Here is a 12,775-nt window from a genome sequence, read left to right on the forward strand (position 1 = left end):
GGCAGAGGGACCCCGCCCACCAAATCGGAGGCCGAGGGGCCCCGCCCACCAAAGCGGAGGCCGAGGGTCCCCGACCACCAAATCGGAGGCCAAGGGTCCCCGCCCACCAAATCGGAGGCCGAGGGTCCCCACCCACCAAATCGGAGGCCGAGGGTCCCCGCCCACCAAATCGGAGGCCGAGAGTCCCCGCCCACCAAATCGGAGGCCGAGGGGCCCCGCCAACCAAATCGGAGGCCGAGGGGCTTTGCCAACCAAATCGGAGGCCGAGGAGCCCCGCCCACCAAATCGAAGGCCGAGCGGCCCCGCCCACCAAAGCGGAGGCCGAGGGGCCTGGCCCTGCCCACCAAAGCGGAGGCCGAGGGGCCCCGCCCACCACATCGGAGGCCGAGGGGCCCCGCCCACCAAATCGGAGGCCGAGAGTCCCCGCCCACCAAATCGGAGGATAAGGGGCCCCGCCAACCAAATCGGAGGCCGAGGGGCCCCGCCAACCAAATCGGAGGCCGAGGAGCCCCGCCCAACAAATCGAAGGCCGAGCGGCCCCGCCCACCAAAGCGGAGGCCGAGGGGCCCGGCCCCGCCCACCAAAGCGGAGGCCGAGGGGTCCCGACAACCACATCGGAGGCCGAGGGGCCCCGCCCACCAAATCGGAGGCCGAGGGTCCCCGCCCACCAAATCGGAGGCCGAGGGTCCCCGCCCACCAAATCGGAGGCCGAGGGTCCCCGCCCACCAAATCGGAGGCCGAGGGTCCCCGCCCACCAAATCGGAGGCCGAGGGGCCCCGCCTACCAAATCGGAGGCCGAGGGTCCCCGCCCACCAAATCGGAGGCCGAGGGTCCCCGCCCACCAAATCGGAGGCCGAGGGGCCCCGCCCACCAAATCGGAGGCCAGGGGTCCCCGCCCTCCAAATCGGAGGCCGAGGGGCCCCGCCCACCACATCGGAGGCCGAGGGGCCCCGCCCACCACATCGGAGGCCGAGGGGCCCCGCCCACCAAATCGGAGGCCGAGGGGCCCCGCCCACCAAATCGGAGGCCGAGGGTCCCCGCCCACCAAATCGGAGGCCGAGGGTCCCCGCCCACCAAATCGGAGGCCGAGGGTCCACACCATCCAAATCGGAGGCCGAGGGGCCCCGCCCACCAAATCGGAGGCCGATGGGCCCCACCCACCAAAGCGGAGGCCGAGGGTCCCCGCCCACCAAATCGGAGGCCGAGGGTCCCTGCCCACCAAATCGGAGGCCGAGGGTCCCCGCCCACCAAATCGGAGGCCGAGGGGCCCCACCAACCAAATCGGAGGCCGAGGAGCCCCGCCCACCAAATCGAAGGTCGAGGGGCCCCGCCCACGAAAGCGGAGGCCGAGGGTCCCTGCACACCAAATCGGAGGCAGAGGGACCCCGCCCACCAAATCGGAGGCCGAGGGGCCCCGCCCACCAAAGCGGAGGCCGAGGGTCCCCGACCACCAAATCGGAGGCCGAGGGTCCCCGCCCACCAAATCGGAGGCCGAGGGTCCCCACCCACCAAATCGGAGGCCGAGGGTCCCCGCCCACCAAATCGGAGGCCGAGAGTCCCCGCCCACCAAATCGGAGGCCGAGGGGCCCCGCCAACCAAATCGGAGGCCGAGGGGCTTCGCCAACCAAATCGGAGGCCGAGGAGCCCCGCCCACCAAATCGAAGGCCGAGCGGCCCCGCCCACCAAAGCGGAGGCCGAGGGGCCTGGCCCCGCCCACCAAAGCGGAGGCCAAGGGGCCCCGTCCACCACATCGGAGGCCGAGGGGCCCCGCCCACCAAATCGGAGGCCGAGGGTCCTCGCCCACCAAATCGGAGGCCGAGGGTCCCCGCCCACCAAATCGGAGGCCGAGGGTCCTCGCCCACCAAATGGAGGCCGAGGGTCCCCGCCCACCAAATCGGAGGCCGAGGGTCCCCGCCCACCAAATCGGAGGCCGAGGGTCCCCGCCCACCAAATCGGAGGCCGAGGGGCCCCGCCCACCAAATCGGAGGCCGAGGGGCCCCACCAACCAAATCGGAGGCCGAGGGGCCCCGCCCACCAAATCGGAGGCCGAGGGTCCCCGCCCACCAAATCGGAGGCCGAGGGTCCCCGCCCACCAAATCGGAGGCCGATGGGCCCCGCCCACCAAATCGGAGGCCGAGGGTCCCCACCCACCAAATCGGAGGCCGAGGGTCCCCGCCCACCAAATCGGAGGCCGAGGGTCCCCGCCCACCAAATCGGAGGCCGAGGGTCCCCGCCCACCAAATCGGAGGCCGAGGGTCCACACCAACCAAATCGGAGGCCGAGGGGCCCCGCCCACCAAATCGAAGGCCGAGGGGCCCCGCCCACCAAAGCGGAGGCCGAGGGTCCCCGCACACCAAATCGGAGGCAGAGGGACCCCGCCCACCAAATCGGAGGCCGAGGGGCCTCGCCCACCAAAGCGGAGGCCGAGGGTCCCCGACCACCAAATCGGAGGCCGAGGTTCCCCGACCACCAAATCGGAGGCCGAGGGTCCCTGCCCACCAAATTGGAGGCCGAGGGTCCCCGCCCACCAAATCGGAGGCCGAGGGTCCCCGCCAACCAAATCGGAGGCCGAGGGGCCCCGCCAACCAAATTGGAGGCCGAGGAGCCCCGCCCACCAAATCGAAGGCCGAGCGGCCCCGCCCACCACAGTGGAGGCCGAGGGGCCCGGCCCCGCCCACCAAAGCGGAGGCCGAGGGGCCCCGCCCACCACATCGGAGGCCGAGGGGCCCCGCCCACCAAATCGGAGGCCTTGGGTCCCCGCCCACCAAATCGGAGGCCTTGGGTCCCCGCCCACCAAATCGGAGGCCGAGGGTCCCCGCCCACCAAATTGGAGGCCGAGGGTCCCCGCCCACCAAATCGGAGGCCGAGGGTCCCCGCCCACCAAATCGGAGGCCGAGGGGCCCCACCAACCAAATCGGAGGCCGAGGGGCCCCGCCCACCAAATCGGAGGCCGAGGGTCCCCGCCCACCGAATCGGAGGCCGAGGGGCCCCGCCCACCAAATCGGAGGCCGAGGGGCCCCGCCCAACAAATCGGAGGCCGAGGGGCCCCGCCCACCAAATCGGAGGCCGAGGGGCCCCGCCCACCAAATCGGAGGCCGAGGGTCCCCGCCAACAAATCGGAGGATAAGGGGCCCCACCAACCAAATCGGAGGCCGAGGAGCCCCGCCCACCAAATCGAAGGCCGAGCGGCCCCGCCCACCAAAGCGGAGGCAGAGGGACCCCGCCCACCAAATCGGAGGCCGTGGGGCCCCGCCAACCAAAGCAGAGGCCGAGGGGCCCCGCCCACCAAATCGGAGGCAGAGGGACCCCGCCCACCAAAGCAGAGGCCGAGGGGCCCCGCCCACCAAAGCGGAGGCCGAGGGTCCCCGCCCACCAAATCGGAGGTCGAGGGTCCCCGTCCACCAAATCGGAGGCCGAGGGTCCCCGCCCACCAAATCGGAGGCCGGTCCCCGCCCACCAAATTGGAGGCCGAGGGTCCCCACCCACCAAATCGGAGGACGAGGGGCCCCACCAACCAAATCGGAGGCCGAGGAGCCCCGCCCACCAAAAGTAAGTGTGGCCCCAAAAGTAAGTGCGCCCCCGGGTGCAAAAGTAAGTGCGCCCCCGGGTGCAAAAGTAAGTGCGCCCCCGGGTGCAAAAGTAAGTGCGCCCCCGGGTGCAAAAGTAAGTGCGCCCCCGGGTGCAAAAGTAAGTGCGCCCCCGGGTGCAAAAGTAAGTGCGCCCCCGGGTGCAAAAGTAAGTGCGCCTCCGGGTGCAAAAGTAAGTGCGCCCCCGGGTGCAAAAGTAAACGCGCCCCCGGCCCCGGGTGCAAAAGTAAGCGCGCCCCCCAGTCCCGTGTGTGAAAAGTGCTGCTGTAAAGCTGGTAGCGCTGTTCAAGCACCATGTATTTCCTTCAGGAAATGCCCATCTAATATATAATTGCCTAGAATACTACTTCCTGCAATTTGTGCCAAGAAAGAACATACCAATATACATAGTTATTGATACATATTATGTATTATTTACATTATTGTTCTTAAGCAAAGAACCGTTGTTGTGGCATTTGCCACAACACGCAAAGTTGTTGTCTGATGTCTTTCATCACTCCCCTCATAAGCATGTTCATGGATCCTGTGTAACTGTACCTTAAATAACAAGAATTGTCAAGAGCTGGTGAGTGCAGCCATTTTTTGTTCTTTCTTACTATTATTTATTAATTGTATTATTCTTACATTTGAATAAATAAAGTATATATGGATTCTAGACTCCCGATTCTTTAGAATCGGGCTGCCATCTAGTTCATAATAAGTAGTCTCTCTGTCCCTTCACAATGATCTTTGCACATGCTCATTAGATGATGCTTCAGTACAAAAGATGGGATGAGTCTTACCATTGTGGCTAATGTACATGTATCGTTTCCTGAAACAACAGAAAGTTGGAGTCTAACGTCCCAGTGGCCAAGTGAAAATTTCAAGATTTCTATTTTTTATTTTTAATACAAATTGGTATATGTAAGAAAAAAAATTCCGAAAATATTTAAAAAGTAGATTTAACACAAAAATGTGATCTAATCAAGAGAACATTGTCTGATGATGGTGTCCATTGTAGCCTGAAATTATAGTTGTGAAAAAGTCATGTATAACCAATCCCTCGTTATTCCTGGACATTCTGTGGGGCTACAAGAAGAGGAGGTATTTTTAGTGGGGTCCGTACAGTGAAGAGGTGCTTATCTGCCCATTTGGTCACAGGCGGTCTCTAAAATATAGCTTAGAAAGCATAATACATATATCACAGTATGTGTGTCGCATAAATAAAGCATTCCCGGTTGTGCCGTGTCCTAAAACCAGGCGACATCCGTAATATCAGTGTACTAGTTGTGCACCTCTTTAGCTATTTTGGTAGCCATGTTTATGTGATACCTACTCGTATACCTACTCGTCAAAGCCCAGGCGAAACTTGCGTTGGGTTTGTGGGGGTCCAACACCTGGGTATGTGATTTCTTCGGCATCAGACTGCTTTATTTATCCTCTATCTGCACTATGACACTTTATTATGCACTGGCATGTTATGGGCTTAGTAGCTAGGTTATTCAATAATGTCATCCTTTATACCTTTTACTGCTACTGATCCGTGCCATTGGATTTAATTAATTACTTGCATTGCACTGAGTTCACTTTCTCCTCTGTATGGAGGAATCTTATTCTAATTATTTAATTTCTTTTCACTGGTGTCTTAATCTACTATATAATTGTCTAAGGGTCACTTCCGTCCGTCTGTCCTTCTGTCTTTCTGTCACGGATATTCATTGGTCGCAGCCTCTGTCTGTCATGGAATCCAAGTCGCTGATTGGTCTCGGCAGCTGCCTGTCATGGCTGCCGCGACCAATCAGCGACGGCCACAGTCCGATTAGTCCCTCCCTACTCCCCTGCAGTCAGTGCCCGGTGCCCGTTCCATACTCCCCGCAGTCACCGCTCACACAGGGTTAATGCCGGCGGTAACGGACCGCGTTATGCCGTGGGTAACTCACTCCGTTACCGCCGCTATTAACCCTGTGTGACCAAGTTTTTACTATTGATGCTGCCTATGCAGTGTCAATTGTAAAAACATCTAATGGTAAAAATAATTTAAAAAAATAAAAAATCATTATATACTCATGCAGCGCCCCAGAGTCCTGGTCGTTGCAGTACTGATGCTCCGCCGCTAAGGGGAGTGTTGGTATGTCTGATGGCACTGAAGGAGTTCACCTGACCAGGTATCACAGACACCAATACACTTCACAGTCTGGCCTCCAGGGGGAGCTAAGGGCGCTATGTATTAGGCCACTCCTCACAATCTGGTAAAACTGGGGGTTAGATAGGAAGTTAGACAGAAAGCTGACTGGGTTGGAACCAGGCAACATCCTGTGGCAGAGGGTGTTGCAGGGGAAGATTCAGGGGGGTCCCTGTCAGGGGTGGGATCCTGACAGAGGCCTAGCGAACAGAAAGAACGTTACGGGACCGAGCCTGCACTTCATTGTGGCGGTACCCCAAGAAAGGACAAGAAGCGAGGTTTATTGTGGAGAGTGAGAAACGAGATCAACGCAACAAGGAGAAAACACCAGTAGGAGTCGTGCTGTAAGATCGAGGCAACATCCTACTGAGGCGCGTAGCCGGTGGCCAGAAACGCCGAGGAAGTAATAGGCTCCAAGCATTACGTCAAACCAACGGCAGGACAGTCAGTTATAGGTGGGCTGTCTCACGTAAATCACCTAAGCAGACATAGGGGGCAACAGTGGGAGAGGGGTGACACTAGGGTCCAGGAAGACCTCCAGGCCTACCCGTCATACGGGTGCGTCCTAGCCATATCATCTGGGGGATGGAGAAGAACATCAGAATCAGTTGTGAGGGAACATCAGAAACAGACACAACAGTTGTGAGGACTATCCCGTGGTGCTCAGCAGGGAAGGACTACAACACACAGGCGCTAGAAGGAAGGCACAGATTTCCACCTGCAAAGGGAACCCTGGAGGTGCCATCGGACCGGCCGGTCTCAGACAGCCCTGTTAACCGTACTCTGGATTGAGGATCCTGAAGCCTTCAGTAAAGAGGTAAAGAGACTGCAACTCTGTGTCCTCGTTATTCATCGCACCCTGCACCACACATCATCACTCTCAACTGTTACTGGACGCCCCTTAGCAGGGTCACGGACCGGGTCTAGCCACCGTGACAATCCCAGAACCGAAACAGAGAGGCCCGGTACCGGGTACCCCTCGGCCCTGCGACCGTGGGGGCGCTCCACTCACCTTTCCCGCTCCCCGCGACGCTCCAGGCAGGTTCCGGTGGAAGGATGGTCTGCGAAAAGGACCTGCCATGACGTCACGGTCATGTGACCGCGACGTCATCACAGGTCTTGCGCGCCTGCGCGAGAAGGACCTTCCATCACGTCACGGTCATGTGACCGTGACACGGTCATGTGACCGCGACGTCATCACAGGTGCTGCGCGCCTGCGCGAGAAGGAGGCGACAGAACTACAAGGGTACCCTCGGAAGGTGAGTATATGTTTATTTTTTATTTTTTAACCTGTCACATACGTGGCTGGGCAATATACTACGTAGCTGGGCAATATACTACGTGACTGGCCAATATACTACGTGGCTGGGCAATATACTATGTGGCTCTGTGCTGTATACTACGTGGCTGGCCAATATACTACATCACTGGGCAATATACTACGTGGGCTGGGCAATATACTACGTCACTGTGCAATATACTACGTGGCTGGGCAATATACTACGTGGCTGGGCAATATACTACGTGGCTGGGCAGTATGCTACGTGGGCTGGGCAATATACTACGTGGACATGCATATTCTAGAATACCCGATACGTTAGAATCGGGCCACCATCTAGTTAATTATAATTATATGGTATTTTTAATGTTTTATTTATGCGCAGTAATATATTTGCATGTAGCAATATTACGCTTATAGTCTTTTGCTGAATATATACAAATTGATTAATAACTTTTGTTGGTTTTTGTGATACACAGTTTGGTAGCATTATTTAAGTATTTATTAATTTATATTACATATTTTTAATAATAATATGAATTCTATTCTGTGTATACATTCTAACGTATTCTACGGAGTAAGTCTAATTTGAAAACCATACCCTATGTGGAACCCTGTATTCCTTTTGCCACCTGGTGTTTTTTTCCTTTATATGTCTAGTAATCATATGAAGTAAATATATTTAATATTTTTGATTTAATTATTTTGTCAATACATTTTTCAAACATATCGGTGGTGTATTATATTTTTAGGTTTATATTATATTACTCGTAAATAAGTCACATTTTATATGACTCGCTGTTTTTCCAATAATCTAGTGCTGGGGTCTCCATCTGTCACCGTGGAATCTTCCGGCAGTGACTCGATCGGTGTGAGCTGGCATCCAGTGCCATCTGCTGTTTTGTACTCCGTTTCTGTGATGAGATCAGACGGATCTGGCAGCAGATGGAACCAAAACTCCACGGCTCTGTCCCTCAACTTCACCTCTTTGGATCCGGGCACCATATATACAATTAAAGTTCATGCGTGGGATGCCAGAGGGATTCCAGGAGACGATATCACCTACAACCAAATAACACGTAAGGACAATATCACTGCCATTTTCATGCTAGGTAACTTATCCATCGTAACTTCTTCTTCTTACAGTATGTGGATCACTCATACTATAAGTCAGTCCAACTCATTTCTAGACATCAAGTGTGCCCTGTATGTCTTTAGTTTCTAACCGGCCGCCCTCCCAAAGCATACAAGTAATACTTTAAGCCCCACCTTTGCAAATAATGTATTTTGTATTTCAAGGCTATATTTTTATGGTGTTTTTTTTTTAGGTCCGCTTGCTCCATCTGATGTTCAGATTACATTCAACAGTGGATCTTTGGAAGCCACATTCTCTGTACCCGGGGCTGAAGCCACGGCCAACTACACCGTGCTTCTTTCCAGCGGAGCCACCACTGAGGCCAGTGCCACCTGCACAATGTCAGGGTCTCCCTGTACTATCTCCTCTCTGCTTTGTGGCATAGAATATACAGTGTCTTTGGTAGCAAGCAATGAAGCTGGATCTACTCCATCTGCAAAGACCTGGAATCTCATGTCAGGTATGGACGGTATTTGTTTCCAGAATACAGGACGCAGAAACTATCCGGGAGACATCATTACACACTCTGAACCTCCAAATATTGGGCGAGATTTATTACCAGCTTTGTAGCAGTGTACTAGTAGAAAGAATCATATCTTTTGTCCAACACCATATTTGGGCCAAAATGTACAGTATAACCTTCTTCCCTTAACACCACTTTTCAAATCTGGTGAAAAAAGTGGACAAGGCCAACAATTCTGGATTTCACATTGACACTTCATGTATATGTTTGCTCATGACAGGCATATCTGTCATGGTTCCCAATGGCAAGGGAACGTAAAAAACACATAAGTAACGAACGAGCTCTCGGGTGATGGAAACTCGAGTTGACCGTGAGCTAAGTCTACCACACAACTAACAGTAGCCAGGGAGCATACCTACGGCTTCCTATATGCCACGCGCCAGCCGGAGGACTAACTACGCCTGGTAGAGGAAGAAACAGACCTGGCTTACCTCTAGGGAAATACCCCAAAAGATGATAGCAGCCCCCCACATGTAATAACGGTGAATTAAGAGGAAAAGACATACACAGTATGAAAGTAGATTTAGCAAAGAGAGGTCCACTTACTAGATAGCAGAAGGATACAAAAGAGGACTTCACGGTCAACTGAAAACCCTTTCAAAAACCATCCTGAAATTACTTTAAGACTCCTGTGTCAACTCATGACACAGGAGTGGCAATTTCAGCCCGCAAGAGCTTCCAGCTACAGAGAATTACAAAAACTGCAAACTGGACAAAAGGTACAAAACAAAAGGACAAAGTCCACTTAGCTGATCAGCAGACTAGTAGCAGGAACATGCAACCGAAGGCTCTGGTTACAATGATGACCGGCAAGGAAATGACTGGAGAGCAAGGCTAAATAGGAAACTCCCAAACACTGATGGAAGCAGGTGAACAGAAGAAGCAAAGTGCAAACAAGTCACCAGTACCACCAGCAACCACCAGGGGAGCCCAAAAAGCGGATACACAACAGTACCCTCCCCTTAAGGAGGGGGCACCGAACCCTCACAAGAACCGCCAGGGCGATCTGGATGAGCCCTATGAAAGGCACGAACCAAATCCGAGGCATGAACATCAGAGGCAGTTACCCAAGAATTATCTTCCTGACCATAGCCTTTCCATTTAACCAGATATTGAAGTCTCCGTCTGGAAATACGGGAGTCCAAGATCTTCTCCACGACGTACTCCAATTCACCCTCCACCAGCACAGGAGCAGGAGGTTCAGTAGAAGGAACCACCGGTACCTCATATCTCCGCAACAACGACCGATGGAACACATTATGGATAGCGAAAGATGCCGGGAGGTCCAAACGAAAGGAAACAGGGTTAAGAATCTCCAAAATCCTATAAGGACCGATGAACCGAGGCTTAAATTTGGGAGAAGAAACCCTCATAGGGACAAAACGGGAAGACAACCACACCAAGTCCCCAACGCGAAGGTGGGGACCAACACGACGACGACGGTTAGCAAACTGCTGAGTCCTCTCCTGGGACAATTCCAAATTATCCACCACTTGTCCCCAAATCCGATGCAACCGATCCACCACCGCATCCACTCCAGGACAATCCGAAGATTCAACCTGACCAGATGAAAAACGCGGATGAAACCCTGAATTGCAAAAGAAAGGAGAAACCAAAGTGGCAGAACTAGCCCGATTATTAAGAGCAAACTCCGCCAACGGCAGAAAGGCAACCCAATCATCCTGATCCGCAGACACAAAACACCTCAAATAAGTCTCCAAAGTTTGATTAGTTCGCTCCGTCTGGCCATTGGTCTGAGGATGGAATGCAGACGAAAAGGACAAATCAATGCCCAACCTGGCACAGACTGCCCGCCAAAATCTAGACACGAACTGGGTACCCCTGTCAGAAACGATGTTTTCTGGAATACCATGCAAGCGAACCACATTTTGAAAAAACAGAGGGACCAACTCAGATGAGGAAGGCAACTTAGGCAATGGCACCAAATGAACCATTTTAGAAAAACGGTCACACACCACCCAGATGACAGACATCTTCTGAGAAACAGGGAGATCCGAGATAAAGTCCATAGAGATGTGCGTCCAAGGCCTCTTCGGAATAGGCAAGGGCAACAACAACCCACTAGCCCTAGAACAACAAGGCTTGGCCCGAGCACACACATCGCAAGACTGCACAAAAACACGCACATCTCGAGACAGGGAAGGCCACCAGAAGGATCTAGCCACCAAATCTCTGGTGCCAAAAATTCCCGGATGACCTGCCAGAGTAGAAGAATGAACTTCCGAGATGACTCTAGTGGTCCACTCGTCAGGAACAAACAGTCTACCAGACGGACAACGATCAGGTCTATCCGCCTGAAATTCTTGCAAAGCACGTCGCAAATCTGGAGAGACAGCAGACAAAACCACTCCATCCTTAAGGACACCAGCAGGTTCAGAATTCCCAGGAGAGTCAGGCTCAAAACTCCTAGAAAGAGCATCTGCTTTCACATTCCTAGAACCCGGTAAGTACGAGACCACAAAATTAAACCGGGAAAAGAACAACGACCAACGTGCCTGTATAGGATTCAGACGCCTGGCAGACTCCAAATAAATTAAATTCTTGTGATCAGTCAAAACTACCACCTGATGTCTGGCACCCTCAAGCCAATGACGCCACTCCTCAAATGCCCACTTCATGGCCAAAAGCTCCCGATTACCAACATCATAGTTTCGCTCGGCGGCCGAAAATTTTCGCGAAAAGAACGCACAAGGTCTCATCACTGAGCAGTCGGAACTTTTCTGCGACAAAACCGCCCCCGCTCCGATCTCGGAAGCATCGACCTCAACCTGAAAGGGAAGAGAAACATCAGGCTGGCGCAACACAGGGGCAGACAAAAAGCGGCGCTTAAGCTCCCAAAAGGCCTCCACAGCAGCAGGGGACCAATTGGCAACATCAGCACCCTTTTTAGTCAAATCCGTCAGAGGTTTAGCAACGCCAGAAAAACCAGCTATAAATCGACGATAAAAATTAGCAAAGCCCAAGAATTTCTGGAGACTCTTCAAAGAAGTAGGCTGCGTCCAGTCGTAAATAGCCCGAACCTTGACAGGGTCCATCTCAATAGAAGAAGGGGAAAAAATATACCCCAAAAATGAAATTTTTTGAACCCCAAAAACACACTTTGAACCCTTTACACACAAAGAATTCTCCCGCAAAACCTGAAAAACCCTCCTGACCTGCTGAACATGAGACTCCCAGTCATCAGAAAAAATCAAAATATCATCCAAGTACACAATCATAAATTTATCCAAATATTCCCGGAAAATATCATGCATTAAGGACTGAAAGACAGAAGGTGCATTAGAAAGGCCGAAAGGCATTACCAAATACTCAAAATGGCCCTCAGGCGTATTAAATGCGGTCTTCCACTCATCCCCCTGCTTAATTCGCACCAAATTATACGCCCCACGAAGATCAATCTTAGAGAACCACTTAGCCCCCCTTATGCGAGCAAACAAATCAGTCAGCAAAGGCAACGGATACTGATATTTGACTGTAATTTTATTCAGGAGACGATAATCAATACAAGGCCTCAGAGAGCCATCCTTTTTAGAGACAAAGAAAAAACCGGCTCCTAAAGGTGATGAAGAAGGACGAATATGTCCCTTTTCCAGGGACTCCTTAATATACTCGCGCATAGCAGCATGTTCAGGTACAGATAGGTTAAACAAATGACCCTTTGGAAATTTACTGCCAGGAATCAGATCTATGGCGCAATCACAATCCCTGTGAGGAGGGAGTGAACCAATCTTAGGCTCTTCAAAAATATCACGATAATCAGACAAAAATGCCGGAATCTCAGATGGAATAGATGACGAAATGGACACCATAGGAGTGTCCCCATGAGCCCCCCGACATCCCCAGCTTAACACAGACATAGCCTTCCAGTCAAGGACTGGGTTATGAGACTGTAACCATGGTAATCCAAGCACCAAAACATCATGTAAATTGTACAACACAAGGAAGCGAATCACCTCCTGATGGTCTGGAGTCATACGCATAGTCACTTGCGTCCAGAACTGTGGTTTATTACAAGCCAAAGGTGTAGAATCAATACCCTTCAGAGGTATAGGGACTTCCAGAGGCTCTA

The 12,775-nt window shown here is 53.1% G+C and overlaps 1 protein-coding gene across 1 annotated transcript in view; it reads left to right on the top strand.

Annotated features, from left to right (window-relative positions):
• FNDC7 (fibronectin type III domain containing 7) overlaps positions 1-12,775 on the top strand; it is a 54,526-nt gene that overhangs the window by 22,092 nt on the left and 19,659 nt on the right. The window contains exons 5-6 of the mRNA XM_077278286.1: positions 7,846-8,106; positions 8,356-8,622. Of these exons, the coding sequence (XP_077134401.1) occupies positions 7,846-8,106; positions 8,356-8,622 (528 nt within the window). The remainder of the gene's footprint in view (positions 1-7,845; positions 8,107-8,355; positions 8,623-12,775) is intronic.

Source organism: Ranitomeya variabilis, chromosome 8, assembly GCF_051348905.1.
Source record: "Ranitomeya variabilis isolate aRanVar5 chromosome 8, aRanVar5.hap1, whole genome shotgun sequence".
In the NCBI taxonomy this organism is placed as follows: Eukaryota; Metazoa; Chordata; class Amphibia; order Anura; family Dendrobatidae; genus Ranitomeya; species Ranitomeya variabilis.